Source organism: Camelus ferus, chromosome 18, assembly GCF_009834535.1.
Source record: "Camelus ferus isolate YT-003-E chromosome 18, BCGSAC_Cfer_1.0, whole genome shotgun sequence".
NCBI lineage: Eukaryota > Metazoa > Chordata > Mammalia > Artiodactyla > Camelidae > Camelus > Camelus ferus.
This window is the reverse complement of record NC_045713.1, coordinates 21,842,027-21,859,364: the sequence shown is the minus strand read 5'-3', so window position 1 is coordinate 21,859,364 and position 17,338 is coordinate 21,842,027. Positions and strand designations below refer to the sequence as shown.

Genomic DNA, 17,338 nt, shown 5'->3' with positions numbered 1-17,338 from the left:
GGGGGGATGGGAGGCCCCTTGTGTCCCAGTACCAGGTCCAGCCCAAACTTCCCTTGAGGCCTCATCTCCCCAAGGCTTAAGTTTTGTCCAACTCTGGCCTTTGGCCTCTTACCCAGACCTCCTGTGTTCTGGACCAGGTCATTTTGTATGGAAGCCTGTGGACACCACCCTGCCCCACCTGACACCCACTTCCCCTTCCTCTTCTTGTTGGCATTGGCTAGTGTCTGAACCTGGCCTCAAGATGGGAGAGATGTTACATAACTGGTCCTGGGATGGGGTCCCAGTTACCCAGGATGGGGGCCAGGTCTCAGAAATGCCTGGTGCTGACTCTGAATCCCCCAGGTCTGGCTGTGGGACAGTGGGTGAAGCTGTCCCACAGGTTGGGAGGGAGCCCTTGGGGTCCTGTGGGATACTGCTTTGCCTGGGGGTCAAGCTGACCTTTGCGTGCAGTTGACACACAATGAAGTGTTAGTACCCCGATTGTGGACGCTGCCTATAGAGAGCTAGAAAACAGGGTAGGTGTGGAACAACCCCTGCCAAGCGCAGCCCACAGTGTTTGGAGTGCGTCTCATTCCCAATATAAAGATGGGCCCCACAGAGAGTTAGGAACGTCCCTGGATCCCACAGCGGGTCGTGCAGGAGCCTCCCCACGGGGTCCCGGCTTGGGACTGGCTGCAGAGGCCAGGCGGCAGAGGCACCTTCCTGTAGCGGAGAGGTAGTGGCCTGCCAAGGTCCTGGGGCGTCCCGGGAGGATGCAGGTGAGGAGGGTGTTCCGCCCGCTGCGTAGTCACGTGTCCGGTCCAGCCCCGCTGCGGTCACGTGCCAAGCCAAACCCCCCCCCTCCACCGCCGCCGTGCGGTCACGTGTCACCCTGTCGCGTCGGGTCACGCGCCAGGCCCCGCCCCTGAGGCGCGGTCACGTGCCCTGCGCCGTGACGGCAGAAGTGGCGCCGTTGCCAAGCGGCCGTTGCTAGGCGCACGCTGCGTGCTTTGCGTCGGGAGCGCGGCGGCAGAGGCGGGAAGCGCGAGCGGCGGCGCCATGGCTCGAGGTAACGGCGCGCGGCTGGCGGGTTGGGGGCCGGGGTCTGGGGTCTGAGGTCCGGCGCTACCGCGGACAGGCTGGTGCAGAGACTCTTGCGGAGCCCAGTCCGCGCGCTGTGCTTGCTGTCATCGCTGGGGAGCGCGCAGACCCTGCCCCAGCCCCTCCCTGGTCCCTTGATGGGTCTGGCTCCTGGGAGCAGGTCGTCATGCCTCCGTGTCCCCCAGCGTGTCAGCACCCGTTCCTCAACGTCTTCAGACACTTCAAGGTAGATGAGTGGAAGCGGTCCACTAAGGAGGGCGACGTGGCGCCCGTGACGGTACGTGGGCCAGGACACCTGGCAGCAGGAGCCGGAGGCCTCCGCTCTCTTTTGGGACGCTTTGCTGCATCTCCCCTGGCGCTCCCTAGGTCTCTTCGGGACACCGCGCCTCTCATGTCTCTCTCCAGGACAAGACCCTGAAGTGCACCGTGTATCGAGTTCGGGGCTCTGTTTCTGCTGGCAGTTACATCCAGCTCCCCAAAACCAGCACCCAATCACTGGGGCTGACAGGACGATACCTATACGTGCTCTTTCGGCCCTTGCCCACCAAGCACTTCATCATTCACTTGGATGTGTCCACCGAGGTGCTAATCTGGGGAGCAGGGGCTGCCTTTGGGGACCCTGCACTACTGTTGCCTCAACTTTTCACGGCTGTATTGTGTTCTCACAGGACAGCCAGGTTATCCGAGTGTCCTTCTCCAATCTATTCAAAGAATTCAAATCAACAGCCACGTGGCTTCAGTTCCCTTTTATCTTTGAGGCTGGGAGGTCCAGGAAAGGTAATACACGGATAGGGCATGAATGGGACACAGATGGTCTGAGACAGGAAGCTAGAAAGCCCAGGGGGCGGTGGGGCAGGCTCCCTCTTGCATGGCCAGGGGCAGCCTGGGTTTGGGGGCAGGTGGCTGTGGCCATAGAAGTAGGGCCAGGCCAAGGACAGAGAGTGCTGTGGGCTGGCTGGTGAAAGAGTAGACGCTGACCTCAGTTTGTAGACCTGGCAGGTATGATCCCTGCTGGTACCCGCTGGACCTGCCTGCAGATCGACCTGCACGACATCCTCCTGGTCTACCTGAACCGGTGCTACAGTCACCTCAAGAGCATCAGGCTGTGTGCCAACCTGCTAGTTAGGAACCTCTACACCAGTGACCTGTGCTTTGACCCAGGTAAGGGCTACCCTCCACACCCTGTGTTTAGCCTGCCACCCACCTGCTCCGACTCTCTGTATGTTGGCCTCCCCACCCTCCTTCCCAGGTTCTCAGCCCAGAAGGGGTCCACATCCCTGACACTTGATGAAATACCACCTTGGAGCCTCCTAGCTCCCGAGGCACCCATTGAGGAAGGTGGTGGCTGGACCAGTGGCTGGGCAATACCCTGCCAGCACCTGGTGTCGAGTCTTGCCTGGGCTGAGAAAGTGAGCTGGGTGGGTTTCCCTGGACCTGGAAAAACTCCACTTTTTGTAGCTGTCACCATTGCTGAAGCCCGGAGGGCAAAGCTGCCTGTCACCCCTGTACCTCGAGAAATGGCATTCCCAGTGCCGAAAGGGGAGAGGTGGCATGACCACTACATTCACATCCGGTAAGCGGCTCTGCTTGTCCTGAGGGAGGCTGGGTGCAGGGAGGGCAGGGTGGTCCCTGGGAACTGACTCTCCCTCCACCCTGCCGAGGTTTCCAAGTGACAGCTCAGAAACATTCTCCGAACCGGTTCAGAAGAGCTGTTCCCTTCCTGAGGCAGGTGGGCCTGTGGGGCCAGTGGGGACCTGGGTTCAGGCCTGCAGGGCCCATGGAGCTCAGTGGGAGAGGGGGGCCTGATGCTGCATCTGGGGAGGTGAACTCAGCAGAGTGGTGCCTGCAAGGGAGGCTGTCCCAAAGTCCCAGAGCAGTGTGGGAGGGTCTGATTAGGGCACCTAGTGGCCTCAAACTTTCCATCTGGGAAGGGGTGCTGGGGCCCAGGGTAGGGTGGTGGGCTACAGCAGTTGATGTGGCTTTCCTCTTGCAAGTGGGCAAGGCTGGGGCCCACTGCTGCCTTCCTTCCCAGTGCCTTGTGGCCCCATTCTCGCAGGCCTGTCTGTACTCTCCTCAGTGAGCTTTGCGGTCCCTTCTGCATTGTAGTCTTACCGGGGCATGTGCTGCAGCTTCTTCCTCATCCGGTGGCCTTCAGCAAGCAAGTACAGGACAGTGTGTCCCTCAAGGTCCAGAAGCTTGGCCCTACAGCCGTGAGTACCCTTTGCCTTGGGAGATGTGGCAAGGGGTGATGCCCCCAGGGTGCTGACAGGCACCTGTCTCTTTGTAGTCCCGCTGGGCCCCTTCGGCACCCAGACCCCTTCCAGAAGTCAACCTGTCCTGTGAGTGCTCAGAGGTCTCCAGTGTGGGTGGCCCTAGTGGCCATTGCCAAGAGCCCTTCCCCTGGGTTGACAAACGTGCAGCTGGTGACAGTATTCACATATCTGCTCAAAAGCCTGCTGTGGAGCCTGTGGCCCCAGAACATACAGCCTCACAAGAGGTAAGTGCCTGTCCTAAGGAAGGTGGGGGCTGGGCTGTGCCTTCAAGGGGGTGGGGATTTGATGATATATGGATAGTGAGCTGCTGGGCCCTAGCGTACTCAGAATACGCGTGGGCCAGATAGTTCCTTGTGACAGTTGCTTCTCATTCAGTTTTTTGGCAGAAAGCAGAACCAACAAGAGGTGGCTGTGGGCAAGAATCGCTTTCAACAAAGAATAAGGAGGTGGTCTGTGGGGGGCATCTCAGGCTCTAGGCTGGGGCAGGACCCTGGGTACTAGAGGGTCTGGCACTGTGGCTGGCATCTTGGCTTCCTACCACAGAGCAGCTGGCAGATGCCACCAGGACCTAGTGGCCTTCTTGGGAGGGAGGAAGCAGCTCTGGGTGGAGCAGCCTTGGTGAGACAGGGGTCTTGCTACATGGGGTCTAACTGTGAGTTTGCCTCTTTCAGAGCTTCCTGCCAGATCCAGTTCTGAGGCTCAAGGGGGTCATCGGCTTTGGAGGTTACAGCACCAAATGGGTGAGGGGTCCCGTGCTCCTGTTGGGTCCTACAAGTGTCAGACATGCAGAGGGGCAGTGGGAAGACCCCCACTGGACGTCTGAGTTCCCCCAGGTGTTGGCTCCCTTCACTGCTGTGGACACCCATCCCTGCCCAGATCTGTACATGCTCAGTGCTTCCTCAGTGTGATGACTTCCAGTTGCAGGCATCTGTTCCCTTGTGTTGTAAACACTGAGTCAGTGCTGGTCCAAATGCTTGAGCTTCCAGAGACCTGTGAGCTTCCAGAGAGCTCTCGTACATCCTTTCAAGCTTTGGTGCGTGTTATCCAGCCAGGATCCAGACCAGCCATGTGGGCTCAGGTGTGGGTGAGACTTGCAGGTCCCTGCGGGGGCAGCAGGCCCTCCTGGATGTGGGCTTTCAGTCTTTGTAGGCTCTCTGGCCTTTTGTTACCTGCACCCTGAAATTTCTCATGTTGCAAACAGGGCTTAGAGGAAGCTCTAAACGTGCACACACATGTGCATCCCGTTGACTCCTGTGTGTATGACTTGGAGGAATGCAGAGGTAGGGGGATGAGGCCAGCCAGCCTGTGACCTCAGCCTCTGGCCTATGTATGCAGGCCCTGTGGACCCGGGATGGGGCTGCTGTCGTGTACCCTTGCCATGCGGTCATTGTCATCCTGCATGTCGACACCCGGGAGCAGCGTCTCTTCCTTGGCCACACAGACAAGGTGGGCACCCCTCCCACCCGCCCCAGCCCAAGGGTGGCTAGCATCTGCAGGCATGTGCCCTCCCCAAACCTGCTGCCTCTCCAGGTCTCTGCCCTGGCCCTGGATGGGAGCGGCTCACTGCTTGCCTCAGCCCAGGCGCGGCCCCCCAGCATGCTGCGCCTTTGGGACTTCCAGACTGGGGAGTGCCTGTCCCTGTTTCAGAGCCCAGTCCTCACCATCTCCTCCCTCAGGTGGGTGCAGGGCCTCCAAGGCGGGTGGGGACCGGCCCCAACAACACTGACCACCTCCTCTATGTCTGCAGCTTCTCGGACAGCGGGGCGCTGCTCTGTGGCATCGGCAAGGACCGCCATGGGCGGACGGTACTGGGGCCGGGCCAGGGAGGTGGAGCCGCCTGTTCCAGGGTACAAGCTGAGTCCAAACTGCTTAGGGAACAAACATCCCCCGCTGACCTCCCCCAGCCCCAGTGGGCACCCCTGCCCCACACATCCTTTGGAGTTTCTCGGTTTTTATCCCTCCTGGACGGAGCGAACCTTTTAATGACTCATCTCACCCTCTTTGGTGGTGGGTTCTGCAGGCCTGAGACAGCCGTGTTTTATGTGTCAGCTTCTATGAAGTTGGGTGTCTCACCCAGGGCTTCTCTTCTACTTGTGGTTGGCATCTTCTCCTTGTTTCTGCAGATGTGTCTGTGGGTGCCTGGGGTGGGCACATGTAAAGTTCCTCCAGGCTGTGGGGGCTGACTTCCTTACACCCTGCTCCTTGAAGGCTCAGGCCAGCTTTGTAGGGAGAGGCCAGACAGGGAGGCGGACAAGTGAGTGGGTGCTCAACGTGGGCCTGTTGCAGATGGTGGTGGCGTGGGCCACAGACCAGGTGGGGCGAGGTGGAGAGGCTGTCATTCTCGCGAAGGCACACACCGATGTTGACATCCAGGCATTTGAAGTTGCCTTTTTTGATGAAACCAGGTGACCAGCTGCCCACCTGCCTACCCTTGGTGCTGGGATGGGCCAAGTCATGAGCCCTCCCCTTCTACCTGGCTCACCCTCTCACCCCTTGCAGGATGGCATCGTGCGGCCGGGGCAGTGTGCGGCTGTGGCGGCTGCGAGGCGGGGAGCTGCGCTTCTGCCCTGTGGACCTGGGGGAGCACCACGCACTGGAGTTCACTGACCTGGCCTTTAGGCAGGCCCAGGACGGCCACACACTGTGAGCACTGCCCTCCTTCCCCTAACCAGCCAGGTGGGGTCCTGCTCCTTCCTGCCTTTTTAGCTCTCACCTGTTATCTCTCCAAGCAGCTATGTGTGTAGCCGCAGTGGCCACATCCTAGAGATTGACCACCAGCACATGGCCGTGCGGCATGCTCGCCGCCTCCTGCCCATGCAGACCCCTGGTGGCCCCCTTCCACAGAAGCAGACCTTTAGTTCAGGTAGGTGGGCCCCACTGTGTTTGGGGGAACAGCCCTGATGCTTTGGGCTGACCCTGCATCCCCACACCCCAGGCCCTGGCATCGCCATTAGCAGCCTCAGTGTCTCCCAGGCCATGTGTGCTGTGGGCTCCGAGGATGGCTACCTGCGCCTCTGGCCCCTGGACTTCTCTTCTGTGCTCTTGGAGGCAGGTGGGGCTGTGGTTAACACGTTGCCACTTGGGTTGCCACAGGAGGGCAGTGTCTCTGGGCTGGATGGCAATATGTGGGGCTCAAAGGGGCCACATCCTGAGCGTGGGGTCCACCATTGCTGAGCCTAGGAGTGGGTGGTCATGGGGGAGCTGCCTGTCCCAACCCACAGGGAGACAGGGCTCCAGACAGCAGGGAAACAGGTTTGTCTGTGTCCTGGGAGGGGGCGCAACCTGGATGTGGTCAGCCTGCTCAAGTTGGCCCTGGTGCCAAGCCCACCCCACTTCAGGCCTGGGTGGTCACTGGCCCATCCTGCCCACAGAGCATGAGGGCGCCATCAGCTCCGTCCTCATCAGCCCTAATGGCCTGCGTGTGCTGTCCGCCACCTCCTTGGGCCACCTGGGCTTCCTAGATGTCCCATCCCAGGAATACAGTGTGCTGGTACGGTCCCATGCTGCTCTGGTGGTGGCCCTGGCCACTGACTGCAGCCGGGGACAGCTGGCCACTGTGTCCCAGGACCACACTGTCCGCATCTGGGATCTGGCGACCCTGCAGCAGGTAGGGTGTGACGGGAGGAGAGTTGGCCAGGAGGGAGGGACTAGAGGGCCACAGTCCATGTGAGGCTAAGCTGAGGCCTGGTGGGCGGGGCCCAGGATCCTGCCTGTGTTGTGGAGTGAAGGTTCAGGCTACTGGGAGAAAGACTAGCTCTCAGGCCTTGTGGCTAGCTGGTCTCCCCATCCTGTCTGTCCTCACGTGGCCCCACCCTCTAGTTGTACGACTTCATGTCGCGGGAGGAGGCCCCGTGTGCCATCGCCTTTCACCCCACACAGCCGACCTTATTCTGTGGCTTTAGTAGTGGGGCTGTCCGCTCCTTCAGCCTGGAGGCTGCCGAGGTCCTGGTGGAGCATAGGTGAGTGCCTGGCTGGTCCCTGGCCCCACAGATACCCATGGTGGAAGCTGGGGTGGTGTGTGGGTTTCCCTGGGGTGTGTGGGCATCCAGGTAGGGCTGGGGAGGACTGTCCTTCTACAGGAAGCCCCGCCTTCTGCTGCTCCTTGGGGACTCAGCCAGACGAGCTGTGGGAGGTCTGGGATGATACAGCTCAGGGCCACAGTGGTGGGCATCGTGTGTGGTACAGATGTCACCAAGGAGCCATCACCGGCCTGGTCACCAGCCCTGACGGCAGCTTCCTGTTCAGCTCCTGCTCTCAGGGCACCCTGGCCCAGTACCACATCGGTGGCCCCTGGTGCCGAATCCTGCGTATGGCAGGTCAGGCCTCCACACCCTGTCCCACCCTGGCCTCCCAGCCATCCCCTGGTCAGGTCCCCGTAGGGGTGGGGCTCGTCTGGTGCCTGCTGATAGTGGTAAACTGCATTCCATAGCCTCACTATCCAGACTGCTGGGGCAAATGGTTTAAGGACTCACCAGTCCCCCAAAATTTAAAGTCAGTGAGGGTTTGTGCCCACCCTGCCCCAGGAGGAGATAAGCAGCAGTAGGGGTTGGCCCACCTGAGGACATCTGCTTTTTCCCATGGCCACTGTAACTCTAGCTAGCCAGGCTGTCACTTGGTGGTCACTCCAGGAGAACTACTAGCTATCCTGGCAGTATGCAGTGCCCACTGGAGTCTTGGTGCCTTCACATCCAGGCCCCATGCACTGGCTGCTGCGGGATCTGCCCAGCCCAGGCTGGTGGTACCTGTAGTTGAGGGAGGGGGCAGGTCCCTGGCCAGTGGTGCCCACTGCCTGCCCAGCTGACTGCCTCCCCTTGTGCTGCCAGCAGCTAACGTGGTGTGCCTGGACTCCTGCCCGAGCCCCAATGCCCTGGCGGTCAGTGGGGACAGCCGCCTGCTGGCCTTTGTGGGTCCCTCCAAGTACATGGTGACTGTCATGAGCACAGCCTCGCTGGATGAGGTGTGTCCAGTGTGGATGGGGCCACACCAGCCTGGCCCACAGACCCAGTGGGTACCCCTGAGACTGGTTGTTGCATGGCTCCCCTGGGATCCACCAGGGTGGATGGCGGGGGCAAAGGTGGGAGGCCACGCTTACTTCAAAGAGGACCTTGGCCCTGCCCCCGTCACGGACACAAAGGATGCACGAGCTACGGGTGGGCCAGGCAGGGTGGGGTGCCGGATGGGTGACCAAGGCTGCCCACAGCCCAGGCCCTGGCTCTGGGGGCTCAAGCTCTGCCCAGAGGTCGTGGCAGAGACACTCGCTGCTCTCCCTCAGCTGCTGAAGATTGATGTCAGTGCCCTGGACCTGGCTGGCAGCCACCTGAACTCAGCTATGGTCGTCTGCTTTGGCCCCACACCCCCTGGCCACCTACTGGTATCCACATCATCAAACATGGTCGCAGTGCTAGACGCCTCGTCGGGCCGTGTGGTCCGGGAGGTGAGCCCAGGACCGTGGCTGGCAGCCTAGCCTCCCCATCCTTCCTGGGTCCAGCCTTGGTGTCTGCAGTGCCTGGAGGAGGGGGGCCTTGGGCCACCTGCTGCTCCTGAGAGGTGGCATTCTCTGAGAAGAGTGGTTTCCCTGTTTAGTGGTCCTATATGCTCTTATCTTCTCCCCCAGCTGTGCTGTGTCCACCCTGTGGCCTGCTCCTCCCTAGCTCTTAGTGGGGATGGCCGCTTCCTGCTAACAGCTGCTGACCGGGCCATCAAGGTGTGGGACTACTTGGCACAGGCCAGCCCTAGCTGCCAGGTATGTGCCCTGGGCGGATGCATGGCAAGGTGGGGGTGGGAAGGAGGGTGGAGGATAGTCCCCCAGGTTCCCCCTGTGCCTGCTGGGGCCTGACATTGCATGAGGGCCTCTTGGTTGGTCCCCAGACTCTCTGTCAGGCCTGGGTGCTGGGAGGACGGTGGGGTCCCCAGCTGTGCCTCAGGGGTCTCTCTGTATGTGACACTGCTGCCCTCAGGTATACATTGGCCACTCAGAGCCTGTGCAGGCCGTGGCCTTCACCCCTGACCAGCAGCAGCTCCTCAGTGTGGGAGACGCCATCTTTCTCTGGGACATTTTGGCCCCCACTGAGAGGTCCCCCCCAGGAAGGCAAGTACCTGCCCTTGATCTACATCTACCAGGCCTCCTGCTGTGCCCTCCTCTCCTGACACCCTCTCTTGTTGCCTCTGCAGCGTTCAAGGCTCGCCCAAGGCCCCTCCAACGTGCAAGGCTAGTGAGTGGTCCCACCACACTGACAGGCTCTGTGGTGACATCTAGTGCTAGCACTGTAGCCGCTATGGGTGGCCCAGCACTGTTCTTTTCCTGGGGGTCCCAGTCAGAGCTGGTGGGTGTGAGGGGCCAGGCATGCCTCCTGCCACATGCTATGATCTCTTGAGGCCCTGAGCACAGCTTGGTTCTTTCCATCCTCAGGCCTCGGGGCAAGACAGCTGGAGGACGTGGTATCTGGGGCCAGTGGGCTCCCCCGGCAGCAGGTGCCTGTGCCATCCTGGGCATCCCCACTCCAGCTGGGCATCTGTGCCAGGCCCTCCAAGGGCCTTGATGGTGAGGGCAGGGGTTCTGAGAGGGCCTTTGGGGGCATGGGCATCCAGCTCCCATCCTGACCGCCTTGCTGCTTCAGACCTAGGGGAGGGGTGGGAGGGGCTCTGTTCTCTCATCTCATTGTCTCCCCCACCTCCCCAGGCACTTTCTCCATGTCAGATGAGAGCCATGGCCTGGAGGAGCTCCGCCAGGCCTCAGGCCTACCTGTGCTTATGCAGAAGGAGGCTGGCAGGGCCGGTGATGGGGCTTGGGGGGGGGGTGGTTACAGGGGTCCCCTGGGACCTCAGCAGGCCTTTCCACTCCCATGGGTGGCCCAGTAAGCAGGGGAGGTGCAGCAGGGTGGGGCAAGTTCATTTATAACTGGACAGGGGCCAGGTGCATGTGCCCTGTGGACTTCAGATGGTTTCAGAATGGGCAGTGCCCCTGACAGCCTGGGGTTTGCTCTATGAGATAAGGCATGCTCACCTACAGGGCAGATGTAGAGCCTGCAGCCCTATTGGGCTAGGTGGACGGTGGGGCATGAATCACTGTGCCCTCTGACCCCAGGCATCTCGCCAGCCAGGGTAAAGTGATTGCAGGGACAAATCACTGTTTGGTTACAGGTGGTTTGATGACATTTTGTGGCCTCTCTCCCTCCCTGACAGCTACCTGCAGCACCAGGAGAGCCAGGGTTCAGCCCACCACCCGCCCAGACTCCTACAAGCACTTCATGGCACGCTACAAGGCCTCCCCGCTGGCCAAGGTTGGCCACGGCTGGAGGGGTCCTCACAGCCCCCAGAGGCCCAGGGGTCAGGGCAGCACAGCCCTGTAGTTTCTGGGGATTCTCTTTCTCCCCAGTAAAAACAGATGCCATGGGGTTTCTCTGGGGTTGCTCCAAGTCACCACATGGGTCACCTCTCTGCCCTGAGCCCTGTGCTCTTGCTAGGCTAGTTAAGGCTCTTGCTGTCTTGCCGTCTAGACCCAGGCAATGTTCTAGCTGAGCCCACCCTCTCCAACCCACCATCCTGACTCCCTCCTACCCCCGCTTCTGCATCCTCCCCTGTGCCTTGTCCAGCCCAGGTCACCTTCCCTAAGAGCCCCTGGGTCCTGCAGTCTCTGCCCAGCCTCCCCCTGCCCCAGGTGCTTCCCACATCTCCATCTGCTTCCGTGTCTGCATACCCAGCTCCCATCCCTGGCTGGCCACCTTATACTGTCTTTGGTGCCCAAAATTCTCTGTTTGCCTTCTCCTGGGAGCACATACCTCCCAAGGCTCCGTCCCAGGCCCCGGCCTGACAGGCAGAGCCTGAGATGGTAGGGGTTGGGTGGCCAGGCTGTGCTGGGGTACCAGTGTCCTGGGTCCACTTCCTCACAGGATCTCTCCTTATCCCCCGCTGGCGACGAGCAGCTGCACCTGAAGGCTGTCGTGGGCTACAATGGGAACGGGCGGGCCAATGTGGTCTGGAGGCCAGACACAGGTGGGGGCCGCAGCACAGAAGCTGCAAGGTGGGGCTCAGCTCTGACCACCTATAGGCCAGGTCCCAGAGTGGGCATATTCTCCTGGTGGCACTGGGTGCTGCAGCTCACACACACTTGCCTCCCCTGATCAGGAGTCTGGGTGGGGGCAGGGGGGTACACTGCAGCCACAGCTGACGGCACTGCCTGCCTGCTCTCAGGCTTCTTCGCCTACACGTGCGGCTGCCTGGTGGTGGTGGAGGACCTGCACTCTGGCGCCCAGCAGCACTGGGTCGGCCACCCCGAGGAGATCTCCACACTGGCCCTCAGCCACTATGCTCAGGTGCCCAACCCGCTCCCTACCCTGAACGCCCCGGGCCAAGGTGCGCCTTAGAGGCTGGGTCCTTGAACCACCTCTGGTTCTTGCCTTTGGAGCACTGTGAGGGGCACCCTTAACCCAGAGCAAGGGTGGGCCCATGGCTCGCGCCCTCTCTGCTCACCACCTGCTGTTTTGTCTTCCAGATCCTGGCCTCTGCCTCCGTCCAGAGCAGTACTGCCTTGCACTGCCAGATCCGCCTCTGGGACGTACAAGGGGGCTCCTGCCGGCAGCTCATCTCTCACCACAGCACTGCTGTCCAAGACCTGGCTTTCTCGCCAGATGACGGGTTTCTTGTCACACTGGGTCAGCAGGGAGGTTGGTGGGGGGCACTGGCCTCCGGACTCCCCTGCCTATACTGGGACCTCTGGGTAGCTGACTCTGTGCATCTCCCCCAGGGGACTATGGTGACCGCACCCTGGCCCTGTGGAGCACAGCCACCTGTGAGCTCATGACCTCTGTGTGCCTCCTGGAACCAGTCCATGGCGTGGCCTTCGACCCCTGGGATGGTGGTGTGCTCGCCTGTGTGGGCCGGGGTGCTGTCACCTTGTGGCTTCTGCTGCAGCTTGGGGCTGACGTCAGCCTCCAGGTGCCTAGGTTCAGAGGAGGTTTTGGAAGATGGGCTCAGGCTGGGCCCTAGGGCATCGTTGACCCACGCTGCCCTCATGTCCCTCCAGATCCACCAGGAGCCCATCCCGGAGGAGGTGGGGGCGTGCGAGCTGACCTCGCTCTGCTTCGGGCCTGCGCCCCTGCTGTACTGTGGCTCCAATGCTGGGCAGGTGTGCGTTTGGGACACACGTGCTGGCCGCTGCTTCCTGGTCTGGGAGGCCGACGACGGTGAGATTGGTGGGTATCTCATGGAACCCCTGTGGCCCTTGATAGCTCGGGGTTCGGCTCTCCCTGGGACCCCATGTTGGGTTCCAGGTACCTGGAGACAGGGCTCATACCACCTCCTGCCCCTAGGAGTGCTGCTGTGCTCAGGTACGCGGCTGGTCAGCGGCAGCAACACCAGGCGTCTGCGCCTGTGGGCCGTGGGGGCTGTGCCAGAGCTGAGGCGCAAGGGCTCCGGTGCCAGGTGAGCCAGCTCTCTGCCACCAGCTGGGTCTGTCCCCAATGGGACATGCTCAGGCAAGGCCAGGGCCCAGGGGCCAAACCATTTGGCTCCCTGAGCTCTCACTACTGCCACCCCTTTGACCCACTGCCCCACTAGGTCTCACTCTGTGTTCATGGAGCATGAGCTGACCCTTGATGGGGCTGTCGTGAGCGCGGTCTTCCACGACAGCATGGATATGGGTGTGGTGGGCACCACGGCTGGCACTCTCTGGTACGTCAGCTGGGCCGAGGGCACCAACACCCGCCTCATCAGCGGCCACAGGAGCCAGGTAAGGTTGCAGAAGCCTCCAAGGGGCTTCCCCCTGGTGCAGGCAAGGCAGCCAGCCCTCTATCCCCCCCAGGTACTCTGTGCCCAAGCCCAGTTGGGAAGTCCCAGGAGTTCCAGGACGAGGACTGCACACACCTGTGGGCACGGGGTCCATGCCGTGTCCACTCACAGCCCTGAGCCTTGTGGTCTTCTCAGTCTTTTCTCTTTTCTGCCACTTCTTTTCCTTTGTAATTTACTTGTGGAAAAAATCAGGTCATCTGGAGTCTCCATGACCATTGTTGGACCTGCTTCTCTGGCGTCCAAGAGGTCTGGAGGCCAGGCCAGGGTCTGGTTAACACCAGTCAGTCCCAACATCACCTCCTCCTGGGAACGCTGTGCGTCCCACGAGGAAGCATGGAGGGCTCGTGCCTCTTGGTGATGCCTTTGTCTGAGGGCGGGGGTTTTAGGGGGCAGCAGTCAGAGCTGTTGTTCCTTCAGGAGGGATGCAGCCTCGCGAGCTCATGGGTTTCCTGAGGCTTGGAAGGGGCACAGGTGGACAAGTCTGTCCTTGTGGACCAGGTCCCCAGCATCTGCCAACAGCAGCCATTACTCTCCAAGTGTCTTTAAGGGCTGGTGGGTGGGAACGTGGGTCCGGCTTCCCTGCTGTTACTTCTCTTAGTGCTCATGGAGTCCTGACCTCGGCCAGTGGCGGGTTCTTAAGTTGGCCCCAGAGACTTCTTTCCCAAGAATCTGTGTTTGTTTGGACATAAAAGTAACCATCAAAGGAACTCCCACCTGAAGTGGTGACAATTACGTGCTTTTCCCTTTTTTTGGTAACAGCTTTATATTGAGGTATAATTTATGTGCCACACACCTGTTTAAAATTAGTGGTTTTTGAAACGTTCACAGAACCATACAACCCTTGTCCCAATCACTTCCATTCCAGAAGGAAACACCATACCCATTAAATACTCACCCCCATTTAGCACCCCAGCCCCTGGCAGGCACTAGCTGACCCTGTGTCTGTGGGTTTGCCTATTCTGATGGCCCATGTGGACGGAAACACACACTCCTGTCTGGCTTTTCTCACTGGGGCATCATGTTTTCAAGGTCCACCCGAGTTGTAGTGTCACTGCTTTACTCCTTTTTATTGCTAAATATGCTTCTGCGGTACAGATAGGACATGTGTTTATCTACCCGCTAGGGTGAGCTCAGGGGTGCTGAGTCCTTGACCTGAGCTGATGGTCACTGGTGACCTCCCTCTCCTGTGGACCACAGGTGCTCCAGGCTGTCCCCCTGCAGCTCCACCCAGGACCAGACTTCGCTGTCCCAGAGCCCGTGGCCTTGCCAGTGGGAATTGAACTTAGAGGTCACAGTCTGAGGCCCAGAGGGTCCCATCTCTTCTCAGCCAGACAGAGCTAAATCATTATTTTTTAGGATGAAATGCTTAAGTTCATACTTACACTTGAAATTCAAATTCAGCATTAGGCTGTTTTATTTCGTCCCATGGTGCCTGGTGTCTGTCTTCTTTTTGTTACACTGAAGATCCTGATTTTCCTTTGATATACACAGTGCGTATATCCGTGCACATGTGCACACACGAGACAATCTCAGCCCCCTTCCCCCCACCCTCTCCCGCTGTGATGAGCCCCTAGGAAATAGCCCCTCCTTTGCTTCCAGTCTGCAGCCCTCTGGGATCACTGTGTTTTAGATTCTGTCAGGACAGTTCCTTCTGTGTCCTAGCAAGTAGTCAGTCATGTTCAGATGACCAGTGGGCTTCTTGCAATTTGGACTCCCTTCTGGTCTAATTTGGGGACACCTGGGACAGTTTCTTCATGTCACATGGAGGGGTTGGGGCCAGGCAGACTTGAGGGGGAGATCAATGCCCTGGTGAACAACCTGGCCACACTGTGTCCCCTCTCTGCCTGATGGCCATGTGGCCTCAAAACACTGGCTTCCTGCAGGTGAATGAGGTGGTCTTCAGCCCCAGCGAGTCCCATTGCGCCACGTGCAGTGATGACGGGAGCGTGAGGGTGTGGTCCTTGGCCAGCATGGAGCTGCTGATCCAGTTCCAGGTGTTAAGCCAGGTATAGAGGGCAGGGGCACCTGGGCCTGGGAGTGCGTGCTCAGGGTGGAGCCCAGACCAGGTCCTGGCCCTTCCTGTTCTTCCTCCAGCCTTGCTGTCTGTCTGCAGCCTTGGGCTTAGGCCCCCATCTCCCCTTCCCAGGGGAGTGCTGATATCTTCCCACCATGGGTCCCCAGAGCTGCCTCTGCCTGGCTTGGAGCCCCCCGTCCTGCAGACGCCCAGAGCAGCAGCAGGTGGTGGCGGGCTACAGTGATGGCACCCTGCGGGTCTTCAGCGTTTCCCGAATGGCGATGGACCTCAAGATGCACCCCCACCAGGCTGCACTGACAACCGTTGCCTTCTCTGCTGATGGTGAGGGGCGGGGCTCATGCAGTGACAGCGTGGCTTTTGCCCGGCCCAGATCACACCTTTGGGCTGAGGGTCAGGGGCTCACAAATAACAGCTTGGCTCCTGCCTGGCCCAGGGCAGACCATCCTTTCTGGAGACAAGGACGGGCTCGTGGCTGTGAGCCGTCCTCGCACGGGGATGACCTTCCGTGTACTGAGTGACCACCGAGGCGCTGGGATCTGCACCATCCAGAGCACGAGAAAAGAGGTGAAGTGGCCTCATGAGCCGGCAGGGCCCGTCCTGAGGATGCAGGCAGGGAAGGAGATAGGCAGAGTGGGGTGGGAGGCACCCACCAACTCTTACCTCCCCAGTACGGAGACTTCAGGGCAGAGGGCATGGACCTGTGGCTGGCCGCCAGTGGAGACCAGCGGGTGAGCGTCTGGGCCTCTGACTGGCTGCGGAATCACTGTGAGCTCGTGGACTGGCTTAGCTTCCCTGCACCCGTCGTCACAGAGGTGAGAGCCCTGGTGGCCCTGTGGGCAGGATGCTGCCCACCGTGCTAGAACACGAATGTGTTGTGTCCTCTGCAGGCTTCCGGCTGCCTGCCACCCACCCTTGCTGCCTTCTGCCCCTGGGATGGGGCACTGCTGGTGTGTGTGGGCCTTGGCGTGCACCCTGAGGTGGTCTTCTACAGCCTCTACCAGAAGCAGGCAGGTGCACCCCTCCATGTGGTGCTGGGAGCCCGAGGGACCTAGGGCTGGGGAGGGGTGGGTCTCGGGGCTGTGGGAAACCCCCCAGTGCCTCGTGCTTGCTGCCTGCAGGTGGTGAAGAAGATCCCACTGCCTTTCTTTGCTATGTCCATGAGCCTGTCCCCCAGGGCCTGCCTTGTGGCCGTTGGCTTTGCTGGTGAGTGCTGGTGGGCATGGACTCTGGCCTTTCTTGAGTAGGGCTGAGTGGGTACACCCATGTCTCCACACTGAGTCATGCCTCTCACCATTGGGCCCTGGGTTTCTCCTCCCTGAAGTGCGATGAGGACACCTGCTCTGGGGGGTCATAGGGTCAGGAGATGAGGTGGGTGGGGTGCTGGGTTCCCCCATGAGGCATGGCACCCAGCTGGAGACAGAGCCAGGGTGGGCTGGAGGACCCCTGTGTCCTGAAGCCACACAGACACAGGGCCAATGGCACCCTACCTGCACTGCCCCACCTCACCCTGGGCTGTCTGCCCACAGAGCGGGTACTGACACTGGTGGACTGTGTGTCTGGGGCCGTGCAGGACTTTGCTGGCCATGACGACTCGGTGAAGCTCTGCAGGTTTGCGCCATCCAGCCGGCTGCTCTTCACCGTCGCCCACAATGAGATATTGGTGTGGGAGGTCATGAGCCACTAAGCTGCGGTAGGGACTGCAGGGTCAGGCGTGCCCTGTGGGGCAGCTAGGTGCCTGGCCCAGGCAAAGGCTCAGCCAGGCAGTTGGGTCGGCCACGGGCCCCATGCTGGGTCAGGGTGGCTGGGGGGCTGCACCCCTCCACCCTAGACTGGCCCAGGACTATGTGAGTCAAGATCTTGAACATAGGTGATGTGTTTGTTGCTTCTTTTCCTGAGGGCTTTTTGTGTTTTACCTTGTACAGTTCAAATAAATGTGGGTGTTGCAATGTGACACTGTCTGCTGGTCAGTCTGGACTCCTGCCTGGGCTTGGCCCTCCTGCCTTGCCTGAGCTCAGCTTCTGCCCAGTCCCCATACCTCCCGCTTCCGGCCGGGCCACAGACCCTGACCTGGCGGCAACAGTGCGAGGGCTGAAGGCCAGCCCACCTGCGAGAGGGGCCTGAGCCAGAGCAGGAACTGCGGGGGCTGGGCGGCACGTGGGCCAGA

At 60.5% G+C, this 17,338-nt stretch overlaps 1 protein-coding gene across 12 annotated transcripts; it reads left to right on the top strand.

Moving 5' to 3' along the window:
• The first annotated feature begins 910 nt into the window (after nt 1-910).
• On the top strand, nt 911-17,276 carry WDR90 (WD repeat domain 90). 12 transcript variants are annotated; one of them, XM_032460650.1, is made up of 41 exons: nt 911-1,048; nt 1,266-1,357; nt 1,486-1,662; nt 1,749-1,857; nt 2,071-2,241; nt 2,539-2,653; nt 2,742-2,809; nt 3,187-3,290; nt 3,368-3,577; nt 4,025-4,093; nt 4,689-4,799; nt 4,884-5,029; nt 5,101-5,158; nt 5,640-5,758; nt 5,853-5,996; nt 6,086-6,216; nt 6,289-6,405; nt 6,725-6,960; nt 7,173-7,312; nt 7,539-7,669; nt 8,177-8,310; nt 8,626-8,787; nt 8,968-9,096; nt 9,311-9,441; nt 9,525-9,565; nt 9,763-9,894; nt 10,536-10,633; nt 11,243-11,345; nt 11,544-11,665; nt 11,845-12,004; nt 12,097-12,287; nt 12,376-12,544; nt 12,662-12,773; nt 12,909-13,080; nt 15,023-15,145; nt 15,321-15,495; nt 15,608-15,738; nt 15,843-15,986; nt 16,062-16,181; nt 16,293-16,377; nt 16,701-17,125. In XM_032460650.1, exons 1-41 carry the CDS (start codon nt 1,039-1,041, stop codon nt 16,856-16,858), a joined length of 5,250 nt encoding a protein of 1,749 aa, XP_032316541.1. In that variant the 5' UTR covers nt 911-1,038; the 3' UTR covers nt 16,859-17,125. The 12 variants fall into 12 exon arrangements, with proteins under 12 accessions (XP_032316541.1, XP_032316531.1, XP_032316537.1 ...); XM_032460640.1 differs by having other exon boundaries at nt 5,101-5,200; XM_032460646.1 differs by having other exon boundaries at nt 1,003-1,048; nt 1,241-1,357; nt 5,101-5,200; nt 17,097-17,276.
• The last annotated feature ends 62 nt before the right edge of the window (nt 17,277-17,338 follow it).

Excerpts from the sequence above, each read along its gene's own strand:
- WDR90 (XM_032460638.1), top strand. The coding sequence starts at position 1,247 with ATGCCTCCGTGTCCCCCAGCGTGTCAGCACCCGTTCCTCAACGTCTTC. Across the intron at positions 9,442-9,524 it reads GAGAGGTCCCCCCCAGGAAG|CGTTCAAGGCTCGCCCAAGG; the intron begins GCAAGTACCTGC and ends TTGCCTCTGCAG. Across the intron at positions 12,545-12,661 it reads GGCCGACGACGGTGAGATTG|GAGTGCTGCTGTGCTCAGGT; the intron begins GTGGGTATCTCA and ends TCCTGCCCCTAG.